This window comes from Electrona antarctica, assembly GCF_951216825.1.
Source record: "Electrona antarctica genome assembly, chromosome: 10".
In the NCBI taxonomy this organism is placed as follows: Eukaryota; Metazoa; Chordata; class Actinopteri; order Myctophiformes; family Myctophidae; genus Electrona; species Electrona antarctica.
The window spans coordinates 50,870,986-50,895,190 of NC_136791.1; the positions used below are offsets into that span (position 1 = coordinate 50,870,986).

Consider the following 24,205-nt stretch of genomic DNA (forward strand, 5'->3'; position numbering starts at 1 on the left):
AGATATTTTGTTTTGTTACAAACACATACCACTCGCCCTGACTGAGAGTAATCTGGAATGTGGAGGCCCATATCACATTTTGTTCTACATGACAGCACTAGCATTGTATTCTACATCGTGTACGTATGACCGCAAAATCTGCAGAGGATTTATTCAGTAGCTGTTGAAACCCAACACTGTTAGGAAAAAAATAGCCAGATTGTCTGTATACGGAAGATGGTTTACCAAGGCATTACTGCTCATAGCCTGTTTTGCAGCCTGAGTTGGTTTGATAAAACATTCATGTATACATTGACGAGGGCTGAAAGTAAGTCCCTGTCATACTCCATTAACCCCTTCTGGGCGGAAACCCCTGTTGATGTTAGCATTATGTTATGCTTTAGCTATTGAAAAATAGCAGATCTACAAGCTCATAGCGCGCCACCGAGTGGCGCGCTACGAGCTTGTAGGTCTGCTATTTTTGAAAAATCGTGAAAATGTGGCATAAATCTTCGAATATAATATTCTTTCAGAAGACTTTTTATTTATTTCGACGTCAAGCCTGAATTGGTTAACACTGAAGGAAGCTGAAACACTATTGCCCCATTTGACCTGCATAGTCTGGGTGGCATACCAGTAGGCTATGTCTTCTTATCATGCAGTCAGGCGTTATTTAATTTCAGAAACAACTTTTGGTGATTAACTCAGTCAGAAGCTTTTAGAGACTTCAATAAAGCCAATTAAAACTGAGGAGTTTAGTCTTTTTATATGTTTCGGCTATTTCTTTCAATCAAGGCTATAGATTCTGAACTGGTATGCCTAACCTCGAAGCCAAACTGGTTGTCTGCGATACCAATTCACATATAGATCTTGTAAATCCTTTCCAGGACTTTAGATATTGTCCTAGGTCTATTATACAATGAGAGGGATATTGATGAATGTATAAATTGAGACCAAATCTGTTCCTCTCTTTTAAGTTAGGAGCCTCTCGCTGGTTGTAAACTATCATTCAACATCAGCATCCGTCTCCTCTCTCTCTCTCTCTCTCTCTCTCTCTCTCTCTCTCTCTCTCTCTCTCTCTCTCTCTCTCTTTCTCCCTCTTTGGCCCACTTTAAAATCCCTCTGAAGTTCTAAAAAATGACAATCTGGCTGGGCATGATACGGCTGTTGCTTTTTAAGACTAGATTATGATGAACCTTATGAAGGCTATTTCTGGTGGGCTACTATATATATGCGGTTTGATCCATTTTTATACCATTGTTTAGAAAGTATTAACACACTTTTTTTTAACACTTTATTTTTATTTTTATTGATGCAGCAATGAATAAACATATATACATGTACATTTTGCTGTATGCGACATGTAAATATCCCCCCCTCCCCCCAATCAAGGTCAGAACAAGACAAATAAAACAAACAAAGACAGACAGACAGTACAAGACACTAAAAGTAAATAGTAAACTAGTATTGAAAGTACTAATGAACATAGTAAGAAAAAGAGACTGTTAACTGTGAGTGGACGACCCAATTAAGCATTACACTTGTTTACAAGAGGGTCCATCATGTTCAATTCATCAAAACATTTAGAGACGTACAAATAGACACTGATGGTATCTAGGTTACATACATTGTATCCATCATTCAGATACATAGTAAATTGCTATATCCAACTGTCTACTCTGAGGGCCTCTAACCAGAGGTCACCCAATGTCAGATGTGGTGTGAGGTAACAGATTGTACAAGGGAATATCAATATGTGTATTAACACACTTTTGATTGTAAAAGTGAAGACGTGGCATTTGCTGTGTTTATGTTCATGGGTCCTTTAGACATCTGTTGGAAATCTTGTGCTGGCATTGGATCACACACACACACACACACACACACACACACACACACACACACACACACACACACACACACACACACATACAGGGATGGATTAACCCCCATGAGGGCCCCTGGGCCGGTCATTTTTGCAGGGCCCCCATAGCTTTTTGTGTTTTTCCGTGTTTTTATCATGTTTTTGACATAAATTTAACTAAATCAATGGCCAATGCAGGGACCCAGGAGCCCTTTTCAGGGCGTCAAACCTAGTACTGAGCGGTCCAATTTCCCAGAAGGGCCCCTGAGAGCCAAGGGCCCCTGGGCCACGGCCCCACTGGCCCAATGGCTAATTTGTCCCTGCACACACACACACACACAAACACACACACGCGCATGCACGCATGCACATGCACTCACACACCACAAACGCACACAAAGATACAGTACAGGTCATCCCTCGTGTTATATCTGTGCCACCAGACACACACACACGCACGCACGTACGTACGCATGCATTCACATACAGTACACTCACAAACCACAAGCACACACAGAGATACAGTACAGGTCACCCCTTGTGTTATATCTGTGCCATCAGTATTGGCCTTAATATTTCCTTTGATCTCACAAACACACCCCCATCCCCACCGCCCCCCTCCCACCCTCTGTGTTACCATTTAACCCATTCAGGCCTGACGTCGAAATTAAAAAAAAAAAAAGTTTTCTAAATCATGACAATTTTCGGAAAGATTTGAGGCACATTTTAACGATTTTTCAAAAATAGCAGACCTACAAGTTCATAGCGCGCCACTCGGTGGCGCGCTATGAGCTTGTAGATCTGCTATTTTTCAATAGCTAAATTATAACATAATGTTTAAAACGCTAACGCTAACGTGACATGAATGCGTTCCAGGTATCAATTGATTAATAATTAATCTACAAACAAGTCGCTGGACAAACTCCATATCCGCCAAGAGAGCAACAGAGAGCAAGAGTAAGATTTTTTTTACTGGCATAATTGCATGAAAAGAAACCACAAAACTGCCACCCCTGCATCCATTATTGATGTCTTGCTTACGAGCCATGCATAATGCAAGAGGCTGTCTTTATGATGGTCATGTATTAAATATCATGTTTTTGGGGGGGGGGGGGGGGGGGGGGGGCTCCGTTGATTGAATGCATATTTTTCCCTCCCACTTTTCAGCAATGCTTCTTCGTGTTTAGTCGGACATATTCTTCAAAGTGCCAATAAGGTGTTCTGTGAGCAAGACGGAGAAACCGTGCTATACACCAAGTAGAGAGAGACGAAAACATATAGTCAAATCGTTAGTGTTAATTTTCCTCTGAGAAGATTTTGCCATGCATGAGAGGGACGTATGGGGTGAGAGGGAGAGAGAGTGCTCTATAGCTGATGACGGGTTAACAGGAATCTTTATTTTTAACAGCGTATCATCACCAGCCGCCCATCTGCTCCTGTGCTGGCAGCAGAGGATCCCCTGGGACTGTGTGTGTGTGTGTGTGTGTGTGTGTGTGTGTGTGTGTGTGTGTGTGTGTGTGTGTGCGCGTGCGTGCGTGCTTGTGATGCGTGCGTGCTTGTGATGCGTGCGTGCGTGCATGCTTGTGATGCGAGCGAGTGAGTATATGTATATGATATAGATATGGAGGGACGCACCATCACAGAGAGGATCACTGATCAGGGGGAGGGGGGGCGGGGGGGTTGGACAAGGTTAGTGAGTGGGTGGTCATCGCCATAGAACCGAGCACATTTGATGCTGCGTGTGTGTGTGTGTGTGTGTGTGTGTGTGTGTGTGTGTGTGTGTGTGTGTGTGTGTGTGTGTGTGTGTGCGTGCGCGCGCATGTGCGTGAGTGCACGTGTGTGAAAGAGAGTGAGTGAGACAGTAAAATATAGCTGGTTCACAATAGATGAGGATTAGACATTAAACGGTGTTAACTGTCCCTCTCTGTTTGGACACTGGGTGGGGGTGGGTGGGATGGTGACTGTCGTCTCGAGGTAGTGTGTGTGTGTGTGTGTGTGTGTGTGTGTGTGTGTGTGTGTGTGTGTGTGTGCGCGTGTGTTGGGGGGGTGTTAGTGGGAGGAGAAGCTTCAGGGTGGCCCGAGGAGTGACTGGTTTTATTTCCCCCCAGTTAAAAGCGACCGGTCCCCAGGGACAGAGGGAGTCATTGGGGAGTGATTGAGGAGGGGGTTTGGTGCTGCTGCTGCCGCTATAGGTATTAATTGGAGTATGTATGGACTTGCATTCAGGGCCCCTCTCCCACATGGAGAGGTGGTGGTGAGACATCTCATGATTAGATCATTGCCGATTTCTCATCGTTGTAAAAGATAATACAGTTTCATGATCCATGATCCATTCTCGTTTGTATTCCTCTGCGGTTCTGTCTGCTCCTCCTCATCTCGGTCTTCACATGTCTCTCCATCTTTCTCTCTTGGCGTATATTTTCCTTGTTTCCTTCCTTGTTCTTCAATTTAGCTTTCCATTCTGAGCACCAAGATAGACGATGCACAGCCCTCCAGTGGTGCACTCCCCCTCTCCTGATCAGAAGCGATGAGAGGCAATCTGAGACGTTAACGAGAGGGAATGAAAATATTGTTTTGGTACTTAGTGTGGTAGTGCGCTTTTTTCCGTTTCTGAGTCTGGCACAGCGACCGCTCCTCATTTGCCTCATGTCGGCAGTGTGTATCTGTATGGTGTAATTTTGAAATATTGCTTTCTCTCTCTCGTCCCTCTCTTTTTTCCTCGTCTTGTGCTCTCAGATCTCTTTCTGTCTCTGTGCATCCTCCGGGGCAGAAAAAGGGAAATGTGTTGGGTAATTAGTCCAGACTGAGACACCAGTGGTACCAGAGAACTCACCTCAGGCCACTCAGGAATCCTGGTCCTTGATCATGGAACACGCACGCACGCACGCACGCACGCACGCACGCACGCACGCACGCACGCACGCACGCACGCACATACATACATACATACATACACACACATACATACACACACACACACACACACACACACACACACACACACACACACACACACACACACACACACACACACAAAAGTGTGTATACATGGACGCAACTATTTCACTGTTTAGACACGCATACTCACTCACTCACTCACTCACTCACTCACTCACTCAGCATATGTTTGCACACTCACATACAGATATAAACACATGCACAAACAAATGACTCAGTGACTCAGGGTTGTATATAAAGTACATTGTGCGTCATTACTAATGTCAATGCACTTGTACAGTATCTGAATCCGACAAGACTCTCAGAAATTCAGCTTCACATTCAGAGATGCTTATGAGATGCTCTCTCTGTAAAGGAACTGTTTTCACAGCCTTGAAAACCTGCTGCCCCCCCTCTGCGTGTTCCCTCTCTCCTCCATTCATCCCACTTCCCCACTCATCCCTTCCCCCTCCTCTTGCTCTCCATTCGCAGTCTTTCCTCCCTCATTTCTGATCCATTTTTCATGCATTACTTCATTACTCTCGACTCCCATTTACAGTGCATTACACCCCCCCCCCCACCCTCCTTATCCCATTCAGACCTGACGTCGAAAAAAAAAGAAAAAGTCTTCTAAATAATGACAATTTTCGGAAAGATTTGAGGCACATTTTAACGATTTTTCAAAAATAGCAGACCTACAAGTTCATATGAGCTTGTAGATCTGCTATTTTTCAATAGCTAAATTATAACATAATGTATGTAACCACCAAAAGGGGTTCTCGCTCAAAATGGGTTATTTCACTTCCATCTCTTTCCTCTCATCACTCTCTTCAGAGTGCATTACCAGGGTGGTCCCTCGCCCCTGTTCATTCCCTTCTTGATTATCTCTCTATTTTTCTCCGGTCACGTCTCCGTGCACTGCGACCCCTCCCCTATCCTTCCATGTCTGTTTGCCAGTATCTGCCCATCCATCTCTTCATCTATCTCCACCTCCCTTTTAATTGCTTGTCTGAGGCATGCTGGTCCTGTAATGTTGTCAATTGGTCTGTGCTCTTTCGCCACGAGCGTACACACACACACGCACACGCACACGCACACACACACACACACACACACACACGCGCGCGCGTGCACACACACACAGGACAACAAGTAACTGCAATTAATGACCGGGTGCAGCCAGACAGTGCTGACGTTTATTATGGCCTTTTTACACTCATGTGAATGCATGGACCAGCCGGCAGCAGACCTGCGGAGTGTATGATGTCATAGTATCCCACTGGCTGCAGTACCGAGGGAGACCAACAGGTGGAACCGTGCATTTGCGACTGTGGCTCAAGAGGTAGAGCAGGTGTCCAATGATCCATGGGTCGGCGGTTCGAATCCCGGCTCCTCCTGGCTACATGTCGAAGTGTCCTTGGGCAAGACACTGAACCCCAAATTGCTCCCGATGTGCTGGTTGGTACCTTGCATGGCTTCCGCCGCCATCGGTGTATGAATGTGTGTGTGAATGGGTGAATGTAATGCACAATCTATGTAAAGCGCCTTGGATAAAAGGCGCTATATAAATGCACCATTTACCATTTATTTGGGACAGGGAGTGAGATCCTATTGCTTGGAGCAAGACAAGACGATTGATGATGATGATGATGATGACGACAATATTAGCTGTGGTTGTCTTAGTCATTTTTTGTGAGTCCGGCCCAGAGTGGGTGATCTGATCGGCGTCCTTGAGTCAAAGGTGCCTGTCCTTCAGCGGACACAGCTTACGGGAACCCATTTTCATCGCTGTTGAAACAAACAAATCTGTTTGTTTTTTTGTCACATCACAGCCGGTGTAAATCAGTGGGCGAAATTAATTTTCGTGCAGGTGCCATCAGTTCATTGTTTTCCAGGAAAGAAAGAAAAAGGCAAAAACCTCACAGGTAACAATGGTAGAAAAGTAAGATATTAGGTAGATTAGGGTCAGTTTGAGAACTATACTGATTTAGGAGGCATTTGTATAGAATCGGCCTCCAGTTTGAATGGGTTATGGGGAGACATTTCAAACTCACACATGAAGCTTTGGAACCAGGCCTCGGAGCGGTCCACGAGACAGGACGTCCATTCACGCAGGGTCACCTTCTTGTTCCTGTCACGGTCACATGACCTGCACACACAGCACAATATGGCTCAGTGCGGTGCACACGTGGGTGACCTCGACAAGTGTGAGAACGAGTGGACAAAGATATTGTAACAAATGCACGTGTGCCTACATGCATATCTTCTCATATCTTCTCACACCATGTACCCGCACGTACACACACACGTACGCACACATGTACGCGGTATGCAAATCTTGCATAATGCAATACATAGGCACACAATGTAAACACATGTAAAATAGATAAAAATGGGAACAGCAGTACACCAGCCACTGTCTTTCAGCCCACCCTATGGCATTATCTCTGAAGGGTACCGACTCAATTTGTGCTAAACCACGTACGGCAGTGAGGCACACATTGGGTAATAAACATTATCATTGCTGGGAATGGGTTGACATTGACACAGGCAGCCCTTCTCCCACAAAACCTGTCACAGCAGACTGGCAGAGAGAGAGTGTGAGAGAGAGAGAGAGAGAGAGAGAGAGTGTGACAGCAAGAGAGTGTGTAGGGGGTGGGGTGGGTCGGTCGAGAGTGAAAGTGAAAATAGTGTGAGAAAACGAGGCGGGGAAAAAATGGAGAGAGGGATGGGGGTGAGGAAGAGGGCACAGAGGGTGAGAAGGACAGAAGGATTGACAGAGAGGTCGTATGGGTGAGGAGGAGATCTGCAAGAAGCTGGAGATGCAAACGGGAAGGAAGGACAGCTGAAGTGCTTAAATATGGAGGAGGAGTGAGATGATGGAGGGATGGTGTGGTTGGTGAAAGAGAGGGGAGGGGGACACAGGAAGGGAATATTGGCACAGGGGGATGAGTGGATGGATGGGCTGCTGATAGAACAGCATGGTGGGAGGTGTGACATGGTGTTGGAGTCGGGGCCAAAGGCATCACAGGGTGAGACATTTTTAACCGTTTCGGTCACAGCGATGAGTTAAAGAACAACACACCGCAAGCCTCCAGTCAAATTCCAACGTGTCGTGTGGAATCATTATATTGGCAGTTTGTGTGGGGTTTTTTGTGTGTTTTTTTCAACAGGTCACAAGAACATTATTCTAATACTGACCAGACCCTGCAGGGTTGTCCATGACTAAACAGTACAGTAACCTAGTATAATAGTCACCTACCTAGTAAGCCTAGGATTTATGAACCAAGCAATCATTAGCCTGTTTAATCATTATTGTGCAAGTAGTTCCCCCTGCAATTACTGTATATTCAATCAAACATATACATTATTTGCCAATATTGTTATGATAACCAAGATTTGTCTATTCATTTTCAAGGAGATTGTTTATGGATGGATGGATCATTGACTATCCATCTGAGAGGGGTCAGCATGGTTGCTTATCATCTCTATGCTACTGTCATATTATGGTCATATACCTCTTGTTGTAAATCATTATCTTTGTCTCTCCGAAGGTAAAACTACCAGTTGACAGCCTAAACCAGTGGTTCCCAAACTTTTTCATGTCAAGGACCCCCAAATTGACACTAATTATCCCGCGGACCCCCATTTGAAAATACATGCCAGGGGTCTCCATAAGAGAAGATTTTTACGGCTCTAGCAGTGATTCTCAGCCCGTTTAATTTCCAGGACCCCCAGTTTTACATGCATTAGTCTACGGACCCCTATTTAATAGCATTTCTATCTCTGGGACCCCCAATTTATATTATAAAATCAATGCTAATTTAACTCTGAGAGTGTACAAATGGAACCAAATGGACCCGTTAGGGTCCATTTGGTTCCATTTGTACACTCTCTGAGTTACAGACCCATAAGCGTCCATTTGGTTCCAAATGATCATTTAGCTGGGTCCCCCCTGGAACTCCCTCAGGTACCCCTGGGGGTCCCCGGACCACACTTTGGGAACCACTGGCCTAAACCATACATTAATTCTGAGCACACTGTAGTAGACTGACTTCAGGCCTTTCATTCCCAGAGGATGAAGTCCTAAAACATGATCATCCCGGTGGTGTCAAAACCAACCACACCAACCACACAACGTTGTGTGGTGAGTGGTGACAGCTATAGTATTGACGGAGGGAACAGCACAGTGACATACATGGTGGTGGTATTGACTGGAATAGCATAGTGACATGGTTGTGGTACTGACTGACTGGAGGAAGGGCATACAGAGACATGGACATGGTACTGACTGAAGGAATGACATAGCGCAGTGTTCCAGTGGCAACCTCTTGTAACGCAACTTCTTCAGATCTCTGCGATTCAGTTTCCCATCCTTGTTCTTGTCCAACAAGAGAAAGTTGCGCTAGAGAGAGAGAGAGCGAGAGAGAGAGAGAGAGAGAGAATGTTTGTAGGAAACAAATGTTAAAAGAAAAACTGGTTGCACTGATAAAGAAACGTATAACGTTGTACTAAACCTTATAATATAGTAAATATATACTGTATTATCATATTGTATATTCTGTTCTGTTTTGTCCGTCTCTTTTCTTCTCTTCTCAATCTTTTTCAATTCACCCTATCATCTGTCACAGTAGGTTAAAGGTAAAGTAAAGGATACATCTAATCAAAACAACTGTCGTTGACCAAAATGCTGTGCAGAACACACAGGTATAATGATCATAGACAAACAATGAGACAATATGGTTAAATAAGGGTTAACCCAATTAGGCCTGACCTCAACATTTAAAAAAAAAAATCTTCTAAATCCTCCAGTTTTCTGAAATAAATATTTTCACGATTTTTCAAAAATAGCAGACCTACAAGTGACGCGCTATGAGCTTGTAGATCTGCTATTTTACAATAGCTAAATTATAACACCAAAAGGGGTTCCCAACCAAAAATGCATTTGTCCACAGCATGCTGCTCTACTTGTATACACAGATGTCATCATAGCTATAATAACAACATCAATGATATAACGTCATATCAATATCACTTTTCAAATAGTTGTGTAGAGGGCAAGAGGTCATGGTGGCTGGCATGTATCATCATGGAGGATATTAAGTTACTCCTATTTTGCTTCATTATTGAATAATTTAGTGAATATTGACCACCTCATCCTATTTTTACATAGACTTCCTGAAAGCCCCTATTTCATTGGGAAGTGCGCAAGACTGCATAATGAGCAAAACAAGAACTCTTGCCATGACGTCCTTAGCATTGATTTTTGCTACAGCATTGATGAAGTGCAGTGACTATACCACTCTGTTAAAGAGTTCTACATTAAACTTCTTTAGGGAATGGAAGTGATCCCTTGATATTTCTTCCCTGGTTTATGGTTTCATTAGTATCATATTTTGCTGAGGATATTGATTGCATCACCATTAACTGACACCGCAATCAACCACACATTACACATTTACTACATTGCAGTTGTCTCTTCTCCTTTGCCTATAATGCTCAGTTCTTCAGTTGGTCTATGTTCCTTTTCTCGACCTCTATTCTCTTTACATGATCAGGGATGTTGATAAGGGGACATGTTCACTGCCACGCAGCCTTTCACAGGGTATTCTTCCCAATTGAAATGTGTCCTTGAAAAGGTCCTAAACCAAACTTCTAGTCTTTGTATCGTTGGATTCAAACATTGACCTGGATTAACCAACTACTGTACCATTTTGTAAATTGTTGTATTTGACTGTGTTCCAACAGTGTGAATGAATCACCTGTGTGTTAACTATACCTGTGCCAGTTGTGTTCTCTGGGTGTGGTTGAGGCAACTCTGGGGTGGGGCAGCGGAAGCATAGGTCTCTCCCATACGACTCAGCAACAAGAACCAGTCCATGAGTCGATAAGGGAACTGACCGAGCTCTTCCACAGTGCAGTCAGCCTTGGGAACTGACGTGAAATGAAATAATAACAAGGATTTATAGCATGTTACTGTACAGTGTGTGTGTGTGTGTGTGTGTGTGTGTGTGTGTGTGTGTGTGTGTGAGTGTGTGTGTGTGTGTGTGTGTGTGTGTGTGTGTGTGTGTGTGTGTGCGCGCGCGCGCGTGCGTGCGTGCGTACTACCTATACAGGATCCTATGTGAGCCAGTCCAGTGCGCCGTCTCTTTCGGCAGGCTTCTTTATGCAACAGACATTCGTTCCCATAGGTCCTCCCCAGAACACTGCACACTGGCGCCCTCTGCCTGAACACACAAGCCAGTACAGTACTCACACTAGTCACCATGTCTGGAAGAAATTAAGTTCTGGATATTTTATTTAAGCCTTCACATATTAACTGACAGTGACAATTCTCAATATAAACTAATGTAATGACAGTAAACATGAATGGTGTACATTTGTATCTTAAAAAGATTGATTGGAATATCTAGTTGCCTGCAGTTATATCTAATTATTTGGGGATTTCACACATATTACACACACACACACACACACACACACACACACACACACACACACACACACACACACACACACACACACACACACACACACACACACACACACACACACAATTATTTATTAGCACTAGTGCTAATAAATAAGTTGATGCAGTAAGTTGTCTGTCTCTGTTCCCTGGAGTGTGCAGTCCCTTCCTTGGAATATATATATATATATATAACCTTCCAAGGAAGGGACTGCGCACTCCAGGGAACAGAGACAGACAACTTACTGCAACTTATTTATTAGCACTAGTGCTAATAAATAAGTTGATGCAGTAAGTTGTCTATATATGGACTACCATATGGACCCTATGGACTACACTACAGGTTGATTATAACAACAATTGGGTTGATTATATAACAAAGTCTTTACCGGGGACAGGACTGAGGGCACACACACTTTGGGACAAGGACTCCGTTTATCTCGACAACCTCGCACCAAGAACCCACTGGACTATGACACTTCAGCAGCTCGCATAACTTCTCTGAAACATAGGAAGAAAGCTGTCATTTCCATGGTATTCTTGGTTTTATTGTACAGTAGGCCTATAGAGAGAGGGAGTAGACCGGAATGAGATTGAGAGTCATGTAAAACAGGTGTTGAGGCAGATTCAAGAATGTTGAAATTGTGTGATCAATCAGTTCAACTCAAATCAAATCAAAATGTATTTGTATAGAACATTTACTGTAACAGCCCAAAGCTGACCAAAGTGCTGAACATGCATGGTTAAAACCGCAAAGTAATTCAAAGCATTGATACAAAAGAAACAACAACAAATAAAATGCATTTACTTAGAACAACTAAAAGCGGGAGAGAACAGATTTTTGTGTTTCTTTGTCATCAAAGCTTTTTATTGATTTTACAATAAAGCATACAAAATACACATGACTTACACAAAAGAAAGAGACAAGAAAAACAAACAAAAAACAAAACACAACTAGCAGCAAAAAAACCAAAAAAAAACCCAATGGACAACACCCCTCCACATTCTGTTGTTGACAATAGTGAATATATCATCTGTAATGTATTACCAATTACAAATTGTTATGCAACCATCCTTTAATATACAAATAAAAGTAGTCCCAGACACATGGACACAACATACGACACTTAACCCATTCTGGGCGGGAACCCCCTTCTGTAACAGTCTTTTGTTTTCTTTCTCTATTAAACACTTGGAGGTTCTCTGAGGGTTTAGATCAAGATCTATAAGACATTCATCAGATCAACCATAATCCCAAATGGGTTGACAGTACAATAACAGGACAAAAACAAAAAGTATATGCAAATAATACATATGCCAAAGGGTCATAAGGACAGAAAGTATATACAAATCACAAGTAGGCCTACCTATTTACAGTTTCACACCAAATTGAGTATATTAGACATCACAATATAGGGGTCTGACCCCTATACCTCCTCATTGGTGTATCGTCTAACTGGCCTCCTCGGTCACTCCAATACACATAACATTTGACCACTCATCCCCTATATGAGGCGCCAGAGGCAGCCATGCTTCAACGAATTCGGCCAGGTTGCCCCGTAGGACACATGAGAGCCTCGTAGCACTTTTTCAAACCATAATATAACACTAGGAGGGCTTGTCATCTATCCATTTATGAAGGATTGACAGCCGAGCAGCATAGCGCAAGGCTCGTACTAGATGTTTGTTACTTTTAGTTGCTATAGTGGTATTTATGTCTGCCCCTAAGACGTAGTGTATTGGATCTAATGGTATTCTAATTCCAATCAGTTTCAGAATTTCATCTTGAATAGATACCCAAAAGGGTCTGATTAGTGGGCATGTCCACATATGTGGGTACTGTGGTACCTTGTCCACTTTTGCACCTAGGGCTTATGGGAGAGCATAGTGGGTCAAATTTACTCCTGGTTACTGGGGAGATATGTAGTTTGTGTATTATTTAGGACTTGTTTGAGCATGAGTAGTATGTTACGCCATAACCCCTCGTCTATTTGTAATTGGTTTTACCATGCTGTTTTACTATTATTAGTTAAGGCTTTGAAATAGTAGTTTCAAAGGATTCTACTTGGTTGGGGGTCGTGCTGCAGTCCAGTCCTATATTCTGGAACAGAGTTGATGTAGCTCCTGAGTTGCAGATAACGGAAGAATTGGCGTTGCTGTAAGTTAAATTCTGATTGAAGTTGTTGGAATGATTTGTACAAGTCTTTGATAGTCAAGATGCCAGCATCTTTCCATACCCCAAAGCCTGCATCCTGACATGAATCAAGGACTGTCTAAAGAGGACGAGACGCGAAGGCCACCGTAGACCGTACGCAATGGGCTATATGCAGCCAACACTTCCGCGTTCAGCTTCCTTGGTCTCAACTGCGCATGTTTCTTTCCTTCCATGGAGCACCATGGAGCAACATGGCGTCGCCCGTACGGTCTTCGCGTCTCGTCCTCTTTAGACAGTCCTTGACATGAATGTACAAAATCAGGGTTTTTTGCTATACAAGAAATATGGTTTGTTATGCCAAAATGTTTCCGTATTCTGTTCCATGTTTTTAAAGGGTTTTTAACAATAAGATTGTCTTTTAGGCCAGGAAGTACATCAACATTCTTTATGAATATCAAGTCGGAAATAGAGACCGGATCACAACCATAGGCCTCTAAGTCTAGAAAGGTGGAATTGGGAACAGATTTTTAGGAGGGATTTGAAGGCCCAGTCAACTGGGCCCGCAACCACAAAAGCACGGTCACCCCTGTAACTCTAATTAGTCGTGGACTCGTGGACCTTATAGCGGCATGGCTGCGATATAAGGCTGGAGTAAATCCGAAAGATAGGAGAGTGACAGGCCAGTTCAATACTGGGTCATTGACTCATCGCCATATAAAAACCCACTAAATAGCATTTTATTTTTAGTAGTCTAAACTAGGCTTTGTGTATCTTAAAGATCTTAAAAAATGATTTGATCCACCTGGCCATAAGATTCAAAGATTTCTAGATTTATGTTTACTACAAGCCAAAAGGGCTATAGCTTTATCGTGGAAAAAGATAGGTAAACCCAGTATTGCTCAGTGGTTTAGGGAGCTGTCATTGTGTCTTCCTCTGGAAAGAATCACTTATACTTTGAAGAATAAACAAAAGATGTTTGATAAAATATGGGGACGGTTTATCCAATATATATTATATATATATTAATGATTTATCTTATTTAATGGTGGAAACTGAAAATGTCTAATTGTATTCTCTGCATCTGTTTGGTCTTGAGGCCATAAGGACTCTGTTGTTGTTACCAGTCTAAGTGCCCTTATTTTAATATACTGTATTTATATGTATGTACTGTATGTTTGTTTTGTTTTTTTGTTTTGTTTTTTAAGTAATTGTATTGTCTGATGTATTATGTATTGTTATGTTGTATTGTCTGTTTGTACAAAAAAAAGAAATGCAATAAATATATTGTTTAAAACAAATGATTTGATTAAAGGTTCTCCAGATTATAGTTAGTATAAAGGAAAATAGCAGATCTCACAACCCACCAAGGATGCAACACGTTGTGAGCTCATATAGACAGACAGGAGCAAAAACATAGTGTCTGTTCTTCAGTAAAAGAAGGAATAATTATTATTATTTAACCCTCTTATAAGGACTGTAGGTATTGTATATGGATGGATTATATCTGTTTAAGAAAGAATTAAAAAAGACATGCACATTGCACATCCCCAATGTCCCAAAAAATGGATGCTGGATTAAAACAATATCTTATTGATTAGAGCAGAAAGATCTGCACACCTAATTGCTCCCATTAAAGGATTTTAGATCTAATAAAATGACATGACGTTTTGATAACTCACTCAGTCTTCTTCAGACTGAGTGTATGTCTATCTACTATACCCACTATACACAGCAAGCTGCAAGGGCCAACATCTGGCAAGACGAATGGCAAAGTGACACGCGCGCTCTTGAATGGCCGGACAGAGGAATGACACCAACAGAAAGACTCGCTATAGTGGCCACGACCTTGGCTGGACAACCTGGAAGTCACTCAATAGACTGCGTGTGGAACAGGGGAGGTGCAAAGCACTGATGAAAGTCTGGAACTACACAACAGAAGACACGTGCAGCTGTGGGTCAGTATTCAGTACAGACAATGTCCCACCTACTGGAATGTGCCAACGCCAGTGGTGGAAAAAGTACTCAATTGTTTTACTTAAGTAAAAGTACCAATACTGCAATTTAGAACTACTTCATTACAAGTAAAAGTAAGGAATTGAAAATGTACTTGAGTACAAAAGTATCGGCAACAAAATGTACTTAAAGTACTAAAAGTAAAAGTACTCATTGTGCACTCATTGTCTACAAAATATATTGAAAATAACAGATCTATTTTCAAATTGCCAAAATGTATAGCGTTGAAGTGGTTAATGTATGTTTTCTAATCAAAATTAAAATCTCCAAAGTAACTAGTAACTACAATTTTCAAATAATTGTAGTGAAGTAAAAGTACAAGATTTGGCTCTGAGATGTAGTGGAGTAGAAGTAAAAGTACTGGAAATTGGAAATATTCAAGTAAAGTACAAATACCTCAAAATTGTACTTAAGTACAGTACTTAAGTAAAAGTACTTAGTTACTTTCCACCACTGGCCAACGCCCCCCGGTGAAGTCCAGAAGACTTGGCAGAACCCACTCCATCAGCTGTGGCCTGTGCCCGTTATTGGCAGAACGACATCTGAGATTGCTATACGGACTCGAAGAAGAACCCACTACACACATTCCTCTGAATTGACAAAAAGCGTACTGATTATGTAAAGTAAAAATCCATACAAAGAGTGTGATGGAAGACAGGGACAATGAGATTGATGAAGATGGATAGATGAATAGAGAGGTAGGCCGCTGGGAGAATTGTGAGGAAGGGATTTTCATTTTGACCATATGGAGAATGATTGGAATGTTAGACACTTTATCAGGTCAATGCAGTTAAACTGCAGCTCCAGTGATCCAAGTGCCTCAGCCAGGTACAGTATTCTTGACTTTTAAATCAATGACATACATTTAAATATCACTCTCCCAAAACAATTTAGCAAAACAAATGGGCATATTAAAAATTGTATCTAGATTTTATTTATTTATGTATTTATTTATTTATTCAAGAAGAAGGGGAAGAAAAGCTCCACTTCACAGCAAAACATGTTGGATTTCTCTACCAGAAGCTACTAAGGAGAAGGACCACTTAACCCATTTTCAACCATATCTTCTTATAATTGGTCCTCACAATAAGCATTCAATGCTTATTATTTATAATATGAAATCCTTTCTTTCTACTGTACAGTGAGTCTCACCTGGGGCCACTCTGCCGATGTAAGGTCTCAGACTCTCCTCAGCCTGCCTCTGTTTGCGCTGGGCTCTGCCTCCCTATCACGCACGCACGCACGCACGCACGCACGCACGCACGCACGCACGCACGCACGCACGCACGCACACACACACACACAGACACTTTATAGCTAATTGCGAAGTAGGTCGCAGATTACTATGAAAACCTGCAAAACCTGTCAGTCGTTCTGTCAGTCGTTCCATCACGCCACCATATATGGCCATCAGCCCCTCACACCGCGTGACACGTCACACCACCATATATGGCCGTCAGTCCGCCAGGCCTCGTGACACTCTCCATATATGAAGATCACAACACTGACCTCATCAAACCCTGGATAGCCAGACATGGAGAAGACTGGATCATCACTAGATCTGTATCTGTATACCTCAAATATACCCTCTATATATGGAGTTGACCTGTTCTGACATTCTATATGTTGATCCCTCCCCACCCCGTCCTTCCTCTTCAATGTCTCCCTTTTGACTGAACTCTAGACAGGCCCTCCTCAAAGTTATTAGTGCAGCCGCGCCCGGCAGCCGGCGAAAACTAGAGTTCTCATAACTTCTCAACAGGCCCGAAAATAAAGGTCCGGCCCTACCTGGGCCCTCATCAAACCCTGTACACTCAAGACACTGCCCCCGCTGCCACCCTTAGATCTCCATATATGGAGCTGACCTGTTCTGACATTACATATGTTGATCTGACCTCATCAAACCCTGTACACTCAAGACACGCTCCATATATGGCCAGTACAGAATTCATTCCATATGTTGATCTGACCCTCCCTGCCAAAGCGCCAGCGCTCGCCCAGCAGTCTGCCGTCACCCAGGCGGATGCGTGCATGCGACCTCGCCCTATATGGCGAGGTTGCTTCTCGCCCTCAGGGCGTCTTATGGTACAAGTACTCTCAAAGCTATTTCTGCCGATTCCTGGTATAGGAATGTGTTTTGATAGGTTGTTTTCCATCCACTTTGTATCATGTTCAAAGAAACGAGAGTATAGGGAATTGACATCATCAGAGATACATCTGCAATAACTTTGTATAGACATACTTCAAGTTAACTGAGGACAGATAAGTTAAAGGTCACATAAGTTAAAGGTATTTGCAGAATTTTTTTGTAAAACCGGAACTTTAATCTATAGGGATACTGAACCACAATAGAAATGTGTTTTGATAGGTTTAGAGAAACACAACAGCTCATGTTTTTCATCCACTTAGTGTGTCACGTTCAAAGGAATGAGAAACAGCATGTCGCATTTTGTAAGCTGTATATTTCATGAATCACAACCCAATGTTTGTCCCAAGTGGAACTAGCTCAGTAGTCTGCTTACAATTCCACACGCTTACAATATTTCTAGCAGCTTTGAAGTCCACGCCAAACCCACATCTGCCCTGAGCGCACGCCAAAGCTGATGAGAAACAGGTGCATTTTTTCTTTACGTACAGTCCTGGGCCTCTCTCCCCCATATATAGTCAACCACCATTTAACACCTATCATCAAATGACCCCGACTGGAGCAGTAGCAACCAGATGAGTTTATAAACTTTATATACACGCTGTTGACAGTTACGGCTGCATGAAATCAACTAAGACAACAAAACAACAACAAAATGTTTGCATTTTGGGAATAATCCTGTCCTCTCTGTGTTTTGTCAATAAAAAATCACACCTGTGTGAACTGAGTGGTGTAAGGTCTTATATAGCCTGATCAGCTCTGATCTGACGTCATGTCTGACGTAATGAAATCACACCCGGGTGAACTGGGTGACTGTAGCAACCATGCTCATTTTTGGTACGAACAGACAGACAGACAGACAGACAGACATACAGACAGACAGACACGTAAACTAACAAAGCCAGTCGTAGGAGTGGTTTACACCACTCAAAAAGCAACCAAACCCCTGACCGGGGCACAAGATAGAACAAAATTGTTGCCTAAATTCAGTTTCACTCATGATGTAGCATAAAAGTAGACAGATGTCACGCATGGCCACACAGTTAAAGTGTCACAGTACTCACCATGACCAGGTCAGTGAGAAGGCTCAGCATGAGAGGGATGACAAAGGTCATGCTCAGGTGCATGGCTGAGATGTGTGGTTGAGACAACACAGAACCAGGCCACTGATATTACTGAGACAACCAGACTGCAAACCCAAATGAAAACAACATTCATGTTCAGACTATTATTCCCTCTGCATTCAATGCATTCCTTGATATCCATTATGGTTGAGCTGAAATTGAACACTCATAAAAAGCACTCAGGCTGCCAATTTGCCATGCTAATTATTATAGATATTTGTTTTCGTTTTCTTTTCTCATTTTCCGCCATATTCACTGTCATTTACCCACTATTAGGCTACTTTCGGCCATTCCAATAACGCTGCAGGAAACAATGATGGTCATTGAGTCACTAGACCACAATAATTTCCCATTACAGTGGAAATGAAGGGTTGAGTTTCACGGAGAGGACATTCAGCTTTTGGCTGAGGAAGTAATTTGCTCTAAATAGACCCCCCCCCCCCCACACACACACACACACACACACTCTGTTTAGTTAAAAAATAAATAACAAATCTTACCAGGGTTTTCTCTTGTTCTGTCTCCTTCTCCTTCTACCAGCTGCATGCCTCTTTCTCTCTGTCCCACCTGCTCCGCTTTGTATTTGTTTTTATTTGATTCTTCAATTCTTTTTTTTTTTTTACATTCTTGTCTTATCTGCCCCTCCTCTGCCCAGTCTCTATGCCTCTCCACCCCCACCCTTGCTTACAAAATCAAAGACTTTTCAGTCAGTGTGTGTAGACTTTTTATGGAATGTGAGAGTAGCATGCAGGGAGAGAGCTGTACTTATGAGTTGAGGGAGAGAGAAAAAAGAGACATGGGGAGATCAAGAAGAAATGGGGGCGGAGGGAGAGGGAAAGGTGGGGAAACCATGTGTTCTCTTTGGCTTGTAATTTAGTTGTCTCCATGTTTGTCTCTTTATATTTGACACCACTACATTTCTAGGAAGAAATAGCAGATCAAATAGCAGATCTACAAGCTCACCTTGCGATGCATTCCGTTCTGAGCTTGCCTTTAGATCTGCTATTTGGTATTTTTTTTGGAAGATTTCTGGAAAATCTTGTATTTGTTGGTAAAATGTCAAACTTTTAATACAGCAATGCATTGATATGAATAGGAAAATACTTTGGAATGTGTACTCTACTTTTGAATACTTAACTAAGACTGTTGCAGCAATGGGAAGAAGTCTGTCTGTTATTAAGAGATGTTCCACATATATACCACAACAATGCATTCCCCAAATTGTGCAAACACTGGCCCTCACTCATTTGGATTATTGGCCAATGGTATGGTCTAGTGCTGCAAAAAAGGATTTAGTGAAATTACAATTGGTCCAAAATAGAGCTGCACGTATTGCTCTGTGCTGTGCAAAAAGAACAAACACCAACAGAATGCATGCCACTTTAGGATGGCCACTGATGGAGGACAGACTTCATATTTCCCTGCTGTCTTTTGTCAGAGGTATTATTTCATCTAAAGTTCCGGCTGTCCTGTATTGCAGGCTGAAGTTCAGCTCTGATGAACACACCTACAATACCAGACATTCAGCACATGGTCTTTTTACGTTTCCCATCTCAAAAACGAATGCAATGCAACACACAGTAATATATAGAGCAATGAAAGAGCTGCATAGTCTTCCATCACAAATCAGACAGGCAACAAGTAAATCAGATTTAAAAAATAAGTTAAAGAAATATCTCATGTCACTTGCTTTTGATGATGGTCATTGAACACTGTTTAAAATCTTTCATACTGTAACCGTAGGCTACATGTATGTCCTCAAGGGTCAACCTTGACTTTTTTTGTTTGTTTTTTTGATACACAAAGAAGGGGTAGGACTCGATAAGTTTTTAACTAAACTTCTTCCTATCCCTTTTTCGAACATAAACTATAAGGATATTAGATATCCCTTGTTTGTTTGTTTGTATTATTATTTTAAATCTAGTTCTTCCTTTATTTCCTTTGCCTGTTCATTTATGTTTTAATATGTTTGAAATAAATAAATAAATGAAAATTAAATGAAAATGAAATGTTTTATATTTAGTTGTATTTTTTTTAACTGTTTTTCTTACAGTCTTGTAATGAAAATGTATTTCACATGTAATGTATTTTATGTGTGGACCCCAGGAAGAGTAGCTGCTACTAAGGTAGTAGCTAATGGGGATCCAAATAAACAAATAAACTGTTGTCTCCACACATCTTCATATAATTGATCACTAATGATCATGATATTTTGTCCTACTCAGTGTATTGTGTCTCAGTCTCAGAGGACGGCTGTCGAGTGTTTACAGTTCAGAAACCTGCTTACACTTACAGTGAGGTTTTTCTTTTTCAAAGAAGATTTTGTTTATTTTTTATTTTTTTTATTAACACCAGAACAATGGCTTCCATTATAGCATGCTAACTTTCCAGGAATAGAAAAGCTTATTAGCTTGGATTCCCCATCGATGATGTCACTAGAGCATTAGTGAGGGCAAATTATATGAAGATATAGGTTGAAAATGTTTGAAGTTGTCCTTTAAGTATTTTAAAAAGCATGTACTTTTGAATACTTAATATTTTTAAAAGCAAGTAGCCTACTCCAGTACTTAACTACATTACAAAATTGAATGAGCAACTTTCACTTGTATCTAGTTGAGTAATATTTAATATATCTATAGATCAAGCCTAGTTTGAGTTTGAATACTGGGTTTCAGTATTTGGTCCACCACTGATGCAATCCACACTCTCTTCCCCTCAAATTAAAATTCAATGGGGCTTTATTGGCATGAGAAAACATTATGTTTACATATTTACATTGCCAAACTGCCAAAGCAAAAATGAAACAAACCAGTTTACAGAATGGGGGGGAATGAAAGTGGGCAGATGGAAGTTAGGCTGAATTCAAGGCAGACACTGCCCTCTTGTGATGATACCGACTAATAACAACTTTAAGAAAATATGAACATGCAACCAAGAAAGAAATGTTTCCCTTTTCTGCAGAATTTTCTCCACAATTGGTCATTTTATGTATAATTCCGTTTTTTGTTTCTCAAGTAACACATTTAATTAGTAATAATAATAATAATTGTATTATTAACAAGTGCGTGGTGACGTCACGTTGTCATGAATGATGTGGTGGGGGTGGGGGTGGGGTCGCAGTGGGAGGGACCTAGTAGGAAGACATGATTTGCGAGTTGTTCAAAATCTGTTCAAAATACGCTTGTAATTATTATGTAAGGGCACTTCATGCTTGTATTTAATAATTTATATTCATCTCAGATATTATGACTATTATGACTGATGAAAAATAAATTTCCACCAGTTCTCACCACGGGTTTGTTTGACATTTCTACGTGATGCTTTTTTAATGTATAAGCCGTCGTACCCACCACGACTGGTGTCGCGCGCCGAAAATAGCAGATGTACAAGCTCACAGCGCGTCGCATCCGCGACGCGCTGTGAGTTTGTAGATCAGTTATTTCCGGCCCGCGATACCGTCGTACGAAGGAGTACAAACGGGCCTTTCTCGAGAGAGACCCAGGTGACATGATGAAGCAACCACTCCGCCCAGAAGGGGGGAGGGAGAGACGAGAGACAGAGAGAGGATGATGATGTTGGAATGACACCAACAAATGATCTGTCATGTATTTCTGTTCAGTGGGGATTCTGTGAATTTCTGTAATTTCGGGTTACGGTACAGTTTTAGCCCGAATGACACTTCTTTTTAGAGGATAATTTTCGGATAATTTTGCATGTCACGATCCGTCGTGTCGCCACTCGCCAGGCTTGTTGCTTCCGAACCACACGGTACACGGCCACCGTCCATAGTGGTTAAAGTGTAGCGGGTCGGTCGGTGGCGTGCTGTGTTGACACATTGTAACTAGTAGCTGTAGGCGGCTGCTGTTCTGGAAGCCGCGGTGGAATTGCAGCATGTCATTTAAATGTTTAGTTTAGTTTATTGGCTCCTTAAAAAAGAAATAGATAATATAATATTAATACGGACTTGCGGTTGCTTTGGATTGCGATCGTTACACTTCTCCGCGCATCAAGCCAGCCAGCAAAACTTCTTCATTGACTGTTGATCTTTCATCTCCTCATATCTCGAACAATTCCTCAGCAATATCAACGTGTTTGGACTTTGGACTGAAAGACTGTATGCTACAGATGGGGAGAGGCATAAACTTCACTTCGGAGGCAGGTTGTTAATTGCTTACTGCCAAGAAATAGAGCCAGCATGGTGGATACTTGTAAATGGATATAAATGTGCTATATTGGCATAATATTTCAGGTAAGCGCAATTAAACCTATTAGTTTGTATTATATTAGGCCTCTTACATTTTATGAAATCAATGATCCTTGTTGTGAGTGAATTGAAGTTAATATGTGTTACAATTTGCATTAGGCCTAGGAGTAGGAGGCTATAGGACTACTGATACTTTAAATATTTATTTAAAGTTTAAATATTATGTAAAGTATCTTGTCATCTGGTTTGTTACTGCTTGTTAGTTAAATATTATTATTACGTATTCTTCTACGTCAGATAGATGCCCTTGGGTCTGTGCATGACTCACATCTTACGTCAAGTCAGCCTGACTGTCCACATCTGTGGCGCCTGAGGCCAGCTGTAAGAATGAAACACTCAGTGTTCTACAGCAAAATCATGTATACAGTAATAGAGTGTAAACATGGACAGACAAGTGTCAATTTTACACTCCCAGAGTTAAATTATTACTCCACAATTTATGTGAACTGTCTGTGGACTCTTATAGAAGCAACTCCAGCCATTATTTACATCCTCACTCCCACTCATAAAAGTCACTGTACCGTGAATGAATGTGGACAGCCAGTCTTTTATATAATAACTAAGTCGTATGAAAAGAGCAACTAATTACATAATATATTATTCCTGACGAAAGGCCCCAGAATGTTTGTCAGTTGGAGATTCATCACTGAATGTGTCTAAAACAGACCTGAAAGGTGGGCTTAACTGATTCCTAGTAGGCCTACAGTATGTCTTTATCATGACATATAGGCCTATTTAATACACAAGGGAGAGATTATACATGTAATATAGTGCTGCTGCTTGATTTGATATACGATTGAACTGTGTGACATAATTAAACTGTCACACCAAAAGGAAATCTGTCCCACATGGCTCTTTTCTCATCCACCAATGTAATAAAGTTATATCGGGCAGGAAGAACATCAAATCTTATCAGCCGTAAGCACTCCTACTTTTGCACCGCTCAATACAATCATAAAACTTCATATTTTTACACCACGGCCAAAGCTACTGTCAGTCAAGTCTTATGAGCCTTATGTGTGTTGTCTGCGTGCCATTACAGGCGACGACCTATGCGCCCCAGACAGTGCAAAGCACCCTGGCATCAACGCCCCACTACACATTAGGACAGGGCATTCCTCATGCCATGTCTGAATGCCTCCATGCCTCTCGCACTGTAAGTGAGATGGACACTGTCTGGGTGCTTGCGCAGTGCGTATGGGTGGGGATGGATACAAGCACATCTAGATCAGTCATCCGTCCATGTGTGTGTGT

General features: G+C 41.9%; 2 protein-coding genes across 2 annotated transcripts in view; one reads left to right on the top strand and one right to left on the bottom strand.

Moving 5' to 3' along the window:
* Nucleotides 1–6,380: 6,380 nt before the first annotated feature.
* Nucleotides 6,381–19,308, bottom strand: sparcl2 (SPARC-like 2). The gene is made up of 9 exons (XM_079512553.1): nt 19,188–19,308; nt 18,628–18,752; nt 16,570–16,642; nt 11,639–11,750; nt 10,889–11,007; nt 10,560–10,714; nt 9,073–9,185; nt 6,835–6,929; nt 6,381–6,568 (listed from the first exon to the last, which is right to left on the bottom strand). Exons 2-9 carry the CDS (start codon nt 18,688–18,690, stop codon nt 6,516–6,518), a joined length of 783 nt encoding a protein of 260 aa, XP_079368679.1. The 5' UTR covers nt 18,691–18,752; nt 19,188–19,308; the 3' UTR covers nt 6,381–6,515.
* Nucleotides 19,309–22,243: 2,935 nt separating this feature from the next.
* The window catches only part of ccser2a (coiled-coil serine-rich protein 2a), an 83,135-nt gene continuing 81,173 nt past the window's right edge, over nt 22,244–24,205 (top strand). Inside the window, exon 1 of the mRNA XM_079511965.1 lies at nt 22,244–22,936. The gene's annotated coding sequence lies outside the window, so the exon portion shown is untranslated. The remainder of the gene's footprint in view (nt 22,937–24,205) is intronic.

Coding starts and splice junctions, on each gene's coding strand:
- sparcl2 (XM_079512553.1), bottom strand. CDS start 18,690: ATGCACCTGAGCATGACCTTTGTCATCCCTCTCATGCTGAGCCTTCTC. Junction 10,715..10,888: donor TCACATAGGATCCTGTATAG/GTAGTACGCACG, acceptor ATTTCACGTCAG/TTCCCAAGGCTGACTGCACT. Junction 9,186..10,559: donor AGAGAACACAACTGGCACAG/GTATAGTTAACA, acceptor CTCTCTCTCTAG/CGCAACTTTCTCTTGTTGGA.